Source organism: Syngnathoides biaculeatus, chromosome 22 (assembly GCF_019802595.1).
Source record: "Syngnathoides biaculeatus isolate LvHL_M chromosome 22, ASM1980259v1, whole genome shotgun sequence".
Lineage (NCBI taxonomy): Eukaryota > Metazoa > Chordata > Actinopteri > Syngnathiformes > Syngnathidae > Syngnathoides > Syngnathoides biaculeatus.
The window spans coordinates 14,014,345-14,027,675 of NC_084661.1; the positions used below are offsets into that span (position 1 = coordinate 14,014,345).

Below are 13,331 nucleotides of genomic sequence, written 5' to 3' on the forward strand. Positions count from 1 at the left end.
TTATTTTGTACATTTTGGAATGGAATGGATTAATAGAGTTTCGATACATTTGGTCACAGAAAAACTCGTAAGGGACTGCACCGCAGTACCTCAGAGTAAAAGCCAAAGTGTCCCTAGTACGCTAATGATTAATCATCCATCCATCCATTTTCTTTGCTGCTTATCCTCACAAGTATCACAGGGAGTGCTGGAGCCTATCCCAGCTGTCAAAGTGCAGGAGGCGGGGTATATCCCGAACTGGTTGCCAGCCAGTCACAGGGTACATAGAGATGAATAGCCGCACTCACGATCACACCTAGGGGCAATTTTAGAGTGTCCAATTAATGTTGCATGTCTTTTGGCACGTGGGAGGAAACCGGAGTGCCCGGGGAAAACCCACGCATGCACGGGGGAAACATGCAAACCCCTCACCGGTGGCTCCAAGATCGAACCTGGGACCTCCGAACTGTGAGGCCAACACTTTCCAGCTCATCCACCGTGCCACCCCCAACATTAATTCTTCCCTTTAAATTGCGCCTAGGTGTGATTATGAGTGTGGCTATTTGTCTTTGTGTCCATGCGATTAGCTGGCAACCAGTTGTGGGTGTACCCCGCCTCCTGCCCGTTTACAGTCGGAATAGGCTCCAGCACTTCCGCAACCCTTGTGAGGATAAGCGGCAAAGAAAATGGATGAATGACTGTTTCTTGTAATGTCTCACTGCTCAAAAAGTTATCTCTGTCCTTTAGTCAAACAAATACTAAAGTACAGTAAAACAGCCAGATGTTCTGATTATATTCCCATCTTTACTTTCAACCATTAAGGATCCTAAAAAGAAATGATTTAATTCACCGTACATATTTTAAAAATTAATCCGACGATTAATCGGACATCTGGCCCTAATCGTCACATATTCATCTTCTGACGTCAGCGGTGGACAGCAGCAGTAAATGAACCCGCCGTAGTCGGCAGCCCTGACGAACGTGTTTTTATGTGCCGCTCGCACACGGAATGGTAAACGAGCCGCCTCCGCGCTCAGCTGACGTCTGGGAAGAACCGCCAAGGTGGAAGAGGGATGGCTTCGGCCCGCCGCCCGCCGTAAACTCTTAATAAGGCCTGTTTCGATTCATTTTAATGGAATTTAGAGGCAAATAACCCCCTTTTGCTGTCGCCACTTAATGGCAAAAAAAAAACAAAAAATTGAGTCTTAAGTCTTTCTGCAAATTGCAAGGCCGCCTTGGCTTTCCAGTGGCGCTGCGTGAGATGATTGGGAGTCGAACACAAAAACAAGGGGGAGAAATATAATGACAGCTTTGCTCTTCAAAGAGAGTGTTTTAATCATCTCTAATAACCTTAAAACACAAAATACATCAAAAGCCGGCTTGGGTGTGTTGGACTGGACGGCGGCCAGCGTCGCTAATGAATTCTGATGTTCACGCCGGGCCAACATACTTTGTCTCTCGCGGCGAAATCCGTCGACGAAGGTGCGTTACAACCTTGAAAGTGGCAACTTTGTCACTCGCGGCTGAGGATGGAGGAAAACTTTTATTTATTTGAAGAACTAGTACCGTGATTTCTTGAGTATAATGCGCCCTGATGTATAATGCGCACCCCCAAAGTAGACCCCCAAAAAAATCAGGAAAACCGTCCTACCAATGTACAATGCGCACCACCAATTTCCCGCTACCCATATGCGCAGAATATTAGGTATGATCTGTATTTATATTTTGTTAGGTTTGTACTTGTATTGCTTTTAATAATAATCATTGCGCACATGATAATGTAGCCGTAATAAAATCTCGGGACTTGGCCACAGGACACGCTTGTCCTGGTCCCTGTAATTGTCAGAACAGAATCCCTCAACCAACAAAAATAAATGCTCAATGATTGCATAACATTTTATTCATACTGTTGATAACACATATTACAGTCTTAAATAAATATTTCGCACTGTTTGACGAAAGCGTTTTTGCACAGTGCGGTTTATCCACTTCATGACAAATCCTTGGCCCAGACTTCAAAAGAAGCCTCCAATCTGAAAAAGATCCATAGTCGCTTTATTTGGTGCGTCGCTGCAGAACTCATCACTGATGACTTGAAATATTTTTTTGGATCCCAAAAGTTCGGGTTGCGCAGGGTTATCTCTCCCCCTCCCTTCGGCTCCAATCCGTAGCATCTTTCACGATGGCGTCAGGTGGCTAGCAAAACAACGTGAGCTCAAACTACGTAGTAACTAGCGGGATGGGCACATTTTTTTAAAAAAGCGAGCATTTCAATTGTGTGCGCTCTCCCGTTGTTTTGATACCCACCTGAAGCGATTGAGGCGAGCTGTCGTCGTTTCGGACTGCGGCGCAACTTCTGGGTTGCCGGCATCATCGGAACGGGTGATCACACATTTCTTTTAAAAGGAGCTGCAGAACTAGCCGTCGTAGTCGACATTTTTTTCGTCTTAGTTTAAACAAACTTATGGGCAGTCGTTTCTAATCTTTGACGCATTAGCAACAAGCATGCTACGCTAACAATCGTAAAATGCTAGCTCCCCCGGAGGAGCTCTGACAGTTCAGGTTGGGGGGGCGCACATTACCGTAATATATATAAATGTGTAACATAAGACATATCATATCAATAATATCCAAATGTATGTTTTTTACCACGCTATGTACCTGTATACGACTACAAAATATGATATTTTTCATTTTTTCATCCGTACCTAAATATAATGCGTTCTATTAACTTTTTGAAAATATTTCTGGAAAAATGTGTGCATTATTTTCGAGAAATTACGGTACTTGCGCATAATTGGAACTCAGTCGTTGCAAGCGGGGCGTCGGCGATGACAGGGGGAGGTCAGAGGCCCACGCGTGTTAATCACGGCAGTCGCTCCCCCATCGCCATGGCAACCCTGTGCAACTCGGGCGCCGCTCAATGTTTTTGTTTTTTGTTTTTTTTTTCTTTCTTTTGCGTGCCCTCACTGAACAGAAACGGACAAAACTATCTTTTTACTTATTCATCACACGCGCATACACGCACACGCTGCAGGTTGCTGCAGTAACCGTGTCACACTGGCCACCCACGCGTCCCCCCCCCTCCCCCCTCCCCCCTTTCAACACCTGCTTTTGTAATCCCAGCGTCCACTCCGGCCACGTGTTCCGTGCACTCGGACTGCAGTTCAAAAAGAGCGAGAGGGGAAAAAAAAAAACAGATGTCAGATGCCGAACATGTCGCGGCGTCGGAGTTAGAAGTCGACGCGCGGCGGCGTCCCCCCTCTCCCCCGCTACGTCGCAAATTAATTACACGAGCGAGAGTTGCGTGGAACAAACGGGAAAGGCGGCGAGGCGCTCTCGAAGAGGTGGCAACTGATTGTAATTCCGAGCACCTTCCCACCAAAAAGCCTGGCTGGTGGCTGGACTTGAAGGTGACTCTTTCACGCAAAACAACTCAACTCCGCGGCACCTCGGGCCTCCGAAACCAACAAGACGCGAGAAGAGGTCAAAGGTCTCTCTTCGCTGTAACGAGCGTTCAAAATGTCCTCCCAATTAGAGCATAATAGAGGACTTTGCGAGGAAATAGGCAGCACAATAGTAAAAACAATAACTCGCTCCAATCTATAAAACTACTGTACACCAACCACTTAATATAACACATATGTTGCGTGTGAATCGGTACAAAAAAATTCCCCGCTGATTAAAAAAGAAAAAGAAAAGGAATTTGCTTATAACACGCTATAAATGAGGTTTTACCCAATTATAGTTTTTAATTTATTGCCAGCATTCCTCACTTGATCCATCATCGCTAAAGCTAAAGCTAATGCTAGCTGCCTGACGTCCAATACTTTGGAAATTCTCAAACGATGGTTGCATCCCCATTACTGTAAATCAGTTTTTGAGAATAAATGTTGCAATTCTGGACTGTATATTACACTTGTGTGGGTTTTTGTGTGTGACCTTTATCATAATTCTAACTTCAGTAATACCAAAGTCTAAGTACAGTAAAATACACCCTTAGTACAGTATATGCATGTATATTATTTTTGTTCATTTTCATGTTGGAAATTGCTAAGGGATTTACTGTATTGTATCCCTAAACTCTCTACTGGCCTGATCTCTCTGATGAGGTCAAAGCATTGTCTAATTTGAATGTCATTTTAGCAAGCGATGTTTAACACCAGCTACGCAAATATTGGTTAGATTTCATGTTAATCGCTGTATTATGATTTTTTTTAAAATGCCTTTTTTTAAGCTCCGAAAGCAGTTGAAATACAAAAATATGCAAACCATTTGGACTCACTCTCATGATAATAAAATACTGTAATTTATGCTGTCGTAATATACTGTACCAACTGGAGTATGTAATTTATATGTACGGTATATAAATGACAATAAATTCATTTTGAAAATGGATTCATATATATATATATATATATATATATATATATATATATATATATATATAAAAGGATATTACTTTCCTTTATTGCCACCTAGTGGACATAAAAATAAGAGGCTTACAGATAGAAGGCTATGCACAAACCTTTTTAGTAGCTATAATATTAATGGTGCTATCAAAAAATAGTTTTGATTGACCTATATTTAGACATTTTACGTTGTTTACAATAGCATAAATATACTTTAATTGGCTTAGAACAGATTCTATTTTCCCTTTGTGGATTTCCATCCGATCTCATGTTTTATAACCGTTAAGATGATTATGGCAATACATAATACAAATGTGTTTATTTATTTGGCAGCAGAGTTGACCCGTCGGAGTGGTTAACATTTAAATATATGTTATATAATTAAATTCAATTTTGCTTCTATTATATTAATTAATTCATAGCATTTTGACATATATTTTTTAAAATATAAACATTTTAATAATGTAATAGTTAATATAACATATCATAATATAATCATTAAAAGCATTAAATCAGGCCCACCGGCTGAAAGTGTAATATTTGACATTTGCAATGACCAGACTCACCAGTTAGGGGCAGTAGCGTCCAATCAGCGCATACCCTGTCCAAAAAAAGATGACGCAGAAGAAGAAGTTATTCAAGGCGGAAGTGCAACATTATTGTTGGACTTGTCAACACTTGGCCACAAGTAAAGGATTAAAAGCTGTTATTGCGGAGGACTACCATGGTCGCTGCTTACTTTTGACGCAGCATTTGTTATTGGTAAGAACTTTGGCGTGATGATTGTTTAGTTTCGCGTGAACGTTTCGTGTCAGATGACACGTAGTTAGGCTGCTAACAGGATTTAGCCTCGCGGCGAACTGACTGTTGTTGAGACACCTCCTGGATTGAACACAAGGCAAATACCAGACAAGTTTTGCAAGGGAAATTCCTCTATTTGCTCACTTTTGTATTTATTCGTCACAGGATTACCCTTTTTCGACCACAATTATGAATACGTGGCGATAAAGATTGAGAAAACAAATGATTGCACTATGGCGCAGACAACAATCCTAATCATGACAGAGTATTTAATAGGAAGGTGGGGGAATCTGACAGCTTTCGAGTTTAAATATCTCCCACTGGATTTTGTTTAGCATCAATTAAAATATTCAACTTCAAAGCAGCAAGCTTTGACATGCACAAACATTTTGAAAATAATTGTGTAAAACAATTCAAAATCAAATAAATTCAGATTTTTCCTAACAATGTGTGTAAAACTATACTGAAAGAATTCCGGCAAAATCAACGTTAAAAAATGTTTAAATTCAAATTGAAAGTCCAAAATTCAAAACACAATAAGGAGTAAATAAGTTAACGAGGCTGAAGCAATTGATCTGAGTTTTGAACTCATCAAATCCAGCCAATCAAGTTATGCTCGCAGACAGAAGCAATCGACCTTACTCGTCACATCAGTCAAATCCAGCCAATCAATTTACGCTCCATTTGTCACATGACACTGAAACCAAAGAGAGAGAGACATGTCTGAATTTGTTGTTCTTAGTCATGACTGGATTATTTATTTTATGATTTTTGTATTGTTGTGAGACTGTTGGCCCTTGAGGAAGAAATTTCAACTCTTTATGTTCCACACCATTTTTGGTATGTGTTAAATTGTTTTATAATGAGCACTTTTTAAATGCTTACATTTTCACATTGAGTTTTTAAAAATGTAGTAATATATGTAATATGAAAACTTTTAACTGGTACAATTATGCATTACTAATCCAGTACATTATAAACGTTTGAGGAAAAATGGGTGTTTTGGGGGGGCTGTAAGGGATTATAGCAATTCCATGAATTTCTATTGGGTAATATGATTTAAGATCTTTCAATATGTGGGGATTACAACCTGGTAACAAAAACAAATTAATCCATATGGCTTGAATACCCAAATTAGTCTGAATATAAATTCATTATCTGAATTTTCCACTGTGTCAAACGTGCAGCACCTTCTGGAGTCCGATCGTCCACTCCGCTCACCACCAGTGCCTGAGTCGCCAGTCCGGTTTTTTTCCGGCTCGGGGCCGCCCCATCCGTAAACAGCCTCTTCCATCTGTGTCAATGGCGGGACGCGGCGGCGGCGGTGCGAGCAGGCCCAACGGCGCGACGGCGGCGCCCAACAAGAGCTTCCAGTTCAAGCTGGTGCTGCTGGGGGAGTCGGCGGTGGGCAAGTCCAGCCTGGTGCTGCGCTTTGTCAAAGGCCAATTCCACGAATTCCAAGAGAGCACCATTGGAGGTAAGCGCTTCAGTCAGTATGCGATAGTTTTGATCGCGGGTGCGGTTTTTATTTTTTCGCAAAAAGTGTTTCACAACAAGTTACTCATAACTTGAAAAACTTGTATGTAAAGGCATTCGTACATAGGTCAAGGGTTGTACTTGCATGAAATCGGGTTGTCGGGATTGTGCTAAAATAGTTCAAGATCGTTTCTTGGTACCAAGGGGCCGTGAGCTGGTGGCAAGGCACTACATTTGTCTCAATGAAGCACGTTAAAGTTCAAGTGTTTCGCCTATAAACATTCTAATATAGATATTGTAATGAAAATACACGTAACATTATTCACTTCAATGTCTATACGAAAAAATAAATCTGAGTGGAGAGCGCGTCATCCATGCGCAAAGTTGCGGAAGTCTCATTCGACATCCGAGTGGTCGCCATATTGGCTGCATCTTCTGTCCGTGACGTCACACTGGGACGGTCGCCATTGAAAACACGCTGTGGCACCTACTATGGGAGACGAACACGTCCTTTCTGACACGGAAGCTCTTTTCGAAGAAGAGAACATCTCACAATCGATTGAAATGACCGGGGCAATATTACCCTATCGTTTCGAGCCATATTTAGATGATATGCGGATCACGGGCAAACCGCATGCGTCCAAACCACCTCCCCGCCCGAGCTACCTTCCAGCAGGTAAAACTAGTATAAACACACGAGACGGCTTGAGTGCGCTACTGCACTGTACGTCATCACTTCCTGCTTGTTGTCGAAAACAAATCGCTCGAGAGGATTTTCATGGCGGGAGTTACAAAAAGCCATGTACGTCAAAATCATGTTTTGTGGTGAAAAAATGGATGGTTCCATTCCGGTTGCCTTTTTTTCATTAATAACATACTAAAAATTATGCATTTCATGACAGTGATCTGTTCGGGAACTCACAAGTCTAGGTTTCAGTGTGTTATGAATGATCTATCTATTGCTATCTGCGTAACTAAAAATGTTATTTTTGTTCTAAACACAAACATTTATATCACCACTGTCCAATGCCTCAAAACGTTTTGGGTCATACATATCTAAAATGAATCAAATAAGTGCACTCTGTCCTCCCTAGCGGCTTTCCTGACTCAAACGGTCAGCCTGGACGACGTCACTGTCAAGTTCGAGATCTGGGACACCGCGGGCCAGGAGCGCTACCACAGCCTGGCGCCCATGTACTACCGAGGCGCTCAGGCCGCCATCGTGGTCTACGACATCACCAACACGGTAAGTCGCGTCCTCGGCGTCTATCCTGTTTGCTCACTCTTTCTATAAATATCATTTGGAGCAACACTTATGAATCAACCCTACATAATCACCAACAATTATGATAATTGTTGTTGTCAGGGAGAATCAGTGAACCCCCAAATCAGCTACTTTTTAGGAAATAAAAAAAAAAAAAAAACGCCATCTTGTATGAATTCTCAAACATGTTACATGACATCTTTATTCGGCAAGACCTATATTGTTACTGTGCTTGTATTTTTACATTGACACATAAGGCCCCACCCCCAAAATATGTTCAATTGCTAATTTAATATTCCCAAAAAATTGCTAATATATTAAGTTGTGATTGTTTAAAATGGTATGCAGTCACGTGATATCACAGGCCTTAGAAAATTAATTTTAAAAAGCCTCTTAAATCCACAAGAGCAAGTTTTTTGTTTTGATCATCTTCCCAAACTTTTTTTCAGACGTGTGAGTGATGCAATAAACATTAAACAAGATGTCTCTTTTCTATATCAGACAATATCGATACACCGTAATTTCCAGCCTACAAGCCGCGACTTTTTTTCACACGTTTTCAACCCTGCGGTTTATGCGGTGATGCGGCGCTAGTGTTAGCGCACCTGGTTATAATCCTCGGTAGACAGAGTTTAATGCTAGCGCGGCGCTAGCATTAGTGTGGGGCTAGCGTTAGCACACCTGGTTATAAGCCTTGGTACACAGAGAGAGTTTAGCGCTAGCCCCACGCTAAAGCTAACCCCGTGTTGATACTAGTGCCGCGCTAGCTTATGATCAGGTGCGCTCCGTAGACCGGGAATTTTCCTTTCGATGTAAATATTGATTTTATGGCAAAAAACGTGACACGAGATGGAACTTTTCATATCGTGACAAACTTGCAAGCCGGACCACGCGGAAGCGAAAGCACCGCCGCGTACAACGAACGACAGCAATGCAAGTGAAGTTGTCGATCTTCAGGACACGTTCGTGCGCGCAAAGAACTGGGTCAAGGAGCTGCAGAGGCAAGCCAACCCCAACATCGTGATCGCGCTGGCCGGCAACAAGGTGGACATCGCAGACAAGCGAGCGGTGGAACATCAGGTATGAGGCGGAAGTACCGTACGTGCGTACCGTCGTTTGGCTTCAACAGACGCGATCCGCATCTTCTGCTCAGGAGGCGCAAGAATACGCGGACGAAAACGGACTCCTCTTCATGGAGACTTCAGCCAAGACCGCCCTCAATGTCAATGATATTTTTATGGCTATTGGTAAGTGTTGTATTTATGTCGCAATGTTGACTTCAAACTTCGGACCTTCTAATTGAACACCACGCATACAAATATCACAAAAAAATACGGCAAGAGGGTAGTAGAAGTACTTTTTTGTAAACGTGCGTCCGGTTTTTGTCCCGTCAGCCAACAAGCTACCAAAGAATGACCCTCAGGCGGGCGCCGGCCAAGCGGGACGGAGCGGCGCGGGGGTCAACCTGCACGACACCGCCTCTCACAGCCGCAGCAGCCGGTGCTGTAGCGGCGGCGGGAACTAGAACCTTCGCGGGCACAACACTTAATGAAAAGAAACACTGGAGGACAGGCAGAGCACCTTCGCCTCCCCCCTCCTCCTCCTCCTGCCTACTTCTCTTCTTCCTGTTCATCTCCTCTGAAATTGAAGATGAAATTATCTGGATGCTTTTTTTTTTTTTTTTTTTTAAAACCAAAAATCACAAGCGAAGTGGGATGATCCCTTCCGACTGTTCTCCTTCCATCTATCTACCTCCCTCCCTCCCTCCTCATTTTCATCACTTCCTCTTTTCAAACTGTCTTCAATTATTATTTTTTTTTTTTAGGGGGTGGTTGATTTTTATTTTTCGTTTTTTGGTCTCTTCCCATTTTCTCGTGGGTATGTTGTGTGTATATTATGTATGTTTATGTGTATATAAAAACACAGTATATATATTTATATACACACACGAATACTATATATATTATATACTGTATGCATACTGTGTGTTGTAGCTTCCATTGACTTCCTTTTCAGCAATCATCAGAAAATAGGATTTTTTTTTTTTTTTCTCCCAGGAATGTTCGTCTTAATGATGGTTGTCGTCATCATCATCAGTGATTTGGATTAGAGTGGTGGTAATAAGGTGTACACGAAATATAATAAAGCTCATGCAAGACAATTTATCATGGCTTGTCGTGTTTATTCAGCAATGTCACCAGTGGATGTCGCTCAGCATTTTTTCCTGTGAAAAGAAAAAGTTTACACAGACCTGTTCAAATACCACGTTTTGAACGATTTAAAAAAACACGAGATGACGATATATAATTGAAAAATGTTTTTCCACCATTAATGTCATGTACAGTGTAGCCTCTGCAATTGAACTGGAATTTGGGCTATTACACAAAAGAAGCATTTGTACATGGGTGTGTAGACTTTTAGATAAAGTGTATTAAACGTTTTACACAGGAAGAATATGCTGATTTATCATCATTATTATTATTTTAACAAAACCCCTAAAAGGATCCTAAGGACGGGCATCTGAATAAAAAGAATCACGTCACAGGTAGTAGAAATCATATTTGACCGCTAGATGGCGGCAGCTCACTAAAATGCTGGATGTTGTGTACTGCAGCCTAACGAGAGAAAAAAAGCGTGTACTGTAAATACTGTATACTGTACTGTTTTTAAAAATTATGCCAAAATTGAGCGCTTATTCTAATCAATATTTTGCTTGCTTAATTTCTGTTTACATAAATTGAAATTTGAAGCTAATATTTGTATTTTCAAAATGTTACTTTTAATTTTAACTGAATGTTAAAATCAGGTGAAACTTTCAATGAATGTTTTTGAGCATGTTTTATTTTATTTTCAAAAATAAAATGATAATTTTTTTAATTTGTAGATTTACTTAAAATCTAATTTAAAATGTGCCTATTGCTCAGGTTGAAAATGTTGCTTGGACGTATAAAACTTTGATATAATTTTTTTATGTATGTGTTTAATTTAAGCAATGAGGTTCTAATACTTAAATTTGTATATATTTTAACATTATTTTGTAGTTTAATTCTAGATTTGTAATCGTTTGTCTCCTTCTCCCTTCTTTTTCGACCCCTTCTTTAAATTACCTTCACATTATGATAATAATACTGCAGCGCAAATATAGTATTATTATATTTTAACACTTAAGCGTGAACTCGAGAAGATCTATGTATATCACAGTGTACATTTTTATATCTTTAATTGCTGCAGAATGAATGACTGTCTACCAGAAATTGCTTGTCGCAATACATTACGTGTACTAGTTTCGTAATATTCCTGCAAATGCTTCAAACGTCCGTTGTATAATGCGTCCGTCAACAAAATCAAGTCATGTCTCCATGGGAATCACAACGACTGTGTGCCCCCCCGTCCCCTCTGCTGCTGCAGTGGTGGATGGATGATGTACCAACCGTCATCATCATCAGCATCAGACCTTCCACTCACACACTCGCCTCCGAGATATGCAGCATCTCCGCCAAAGAGCAGGAGGCCCGCTCTGTTCACAGTAAATAATTTCTCATTTGTGGCGCCGTCAATCAAGACGTGTCACGGAGAGGTACTCATTTCATGCTCGGCCTGCGTGAACGGTGGCGGCGGAAGACCCGGGAAGGAACATCCCCAACCCCCCGACTCCCACCCTAACCTGCGCCCCTTTCACCCCGTTTACTTACTGCCGCCGCCGATGATTGTGTCCAATTTGCTCCACAAATGAAAGATGAAAAGTGGCCCGTAATGGTTGTCATAACGACAAATCTTTTTCAGATTAACCCCCTTTTGCAGTTAATGGATTAAAAAAAAAGTATTGAATACAAAAAAAAAAGAAAAACCTACAGAAATGCTTCTTTCCTAATGCATTCTGTTTATCTTTTGGGGGGGGGGGTGGAGGAGCAAGGGCGTGAGGATGCGAGCAGCAGTTTGTTTGCACAGCGTGCGCCTCGCTCTGAGGTGTGTGCAGATAACAATCCCATCACGACGCGCGAGCATAATTGTCTCTTATCTATAATGAAACATCGCGCCGTGCTGCTACCAAAAGGCCTGCCCGAGTGTAAAAAGGGGACGACTGCGATGTTAAAACTGAAAACTCAAACGATCGCGTGGTCATTTTGCCACTAGCATCTATTTACTCCATTACTTGCGGAAAGTACCGGAATAACGACTTTATTTGTACAATAGCGTGTTATAATAATATTCTTTTGAAAAGCTTTTTTTTTTTTTTTCGACGAGTGATATTCGATTAAAGTTGCAACAGAGAGACTGGAAGAGTCACAGAAAGGTACAGAAGCCTGTGATGAATTTTGCCATTCATCTCCTCGAAGAGAAGAGCAAGTTGCGCAATAAGTACTGAACACTTGGACACGTGCGGTCAAATGTTGAGAGAAGGTCAAAGTTCACCAGTAGAGGCTGAAGTTCCACTGTCATGAAATGCATGATTTTTAGTATGTTATTAAAAAAAAAAAAAAAAAAAACAGTAGCCGGAATGGACCCATCCGTTTTTTCACCACACAACATGATTTTGATGGCTTTTTGTAACTCCCGCCATGAAAATCCTCTCGAGGGATTTGTTTTCGAGAAGAAGCAGGAAGTGACATTCACAGCAGTAGCGCACTCTCGCGGTCTTGTACGTTTCTACTAGTTTTACCTGCTGGAAGGTCTCTCGTTGTTCCTTCACGTTAGCCAAAATGCCGGCTCGTTGCATTGCTGGATATTGTTCGAACGCTCGGGAAGATGGATTCGCTCTTCGTACTTTTCAAAAAAAACCCGGCTGTCGTGAAAAATGGATTGCACGGGTGAAAAAGACGAGAGCTTCGTGGGTTCCAAATGGCACGTAGGTGTGTATAACAGCTGCTAAAAAATTAATAATATTTGGGGGAGTGAGGGGACCTAAACCTCTCAGAATGTAACAAAAGATCCACGCACCTAAGTCAGGGGTGCTAAATGTGTCAATGTAAGGTGGCGCAGCGTGTTTTCAATGGCGAATGTCCCAGTGTGACGTCACGGGCAGAAGATGCAGCCAATATGGTAAGTGGTCACCATATATATTTAGATGATCCGCATATCATCTAAATATGTCTTGAAACGATAGGGCAATATTGCCCCGGTCACTTCACTCGTTTGTGAGACGTTCTCTTCTTCAAAAAGAGCTTCCGTGTCAGAAGGGGCGCGTTCGTCTCCCATAGTAGGTGGCGCTGCGTGTTTTCAATGGCGAATGTCCCAGTGTGACATCACAGGCAGTAGATGCACCCAATATGGCGACCACTTGGATGTCGAATGAGATTTCCGCAACTTTGCACACGGATGACGCGATCTCCACTCATATTTACTTTTTCGTATAGACATTGAAGTGAATAATGTTATATGTATTTTTCATTACATGATCT

At 41.6% G+C, this 13,331-nt stretch overlaps 1 protein-coding gene across 1 annotated transcript; it reads left to right on the top strand.

The window, feature by feature from the left end:
• The first annotated feature begins 5,021 nt into the window (after positions 1 to 5,021).
• On the top strand, positions 5,022 to 10,097 carry LOC133495902 (ras-related protein Rab-5C-like). The gene is made up of 6 exons (XM_061810952.1): positions 5,022 to 5,153; positions 6,380 to 6,669; positions 7,763 to 7,914; positions 8,890 to 9,012; positions 9,086 to 9,179; positions 9,327 to 10,097. The coding sequence occupies exons 2-6, from the start codon at positions 6,495 to 6,497 to the stop codon at positions 9,455 to 9,457; spliced, it is 675 nt and encodes a 224-aa protein (XP_061666936.1). The 5' UTR covers positions 5,022 to 5,153; positions 6,380 to 6,494; the 3' UTR covers positions 9,458 to 10,097.
• Positions 10,098 to 13,331: the final 3,234 nt, after the last annotated feature.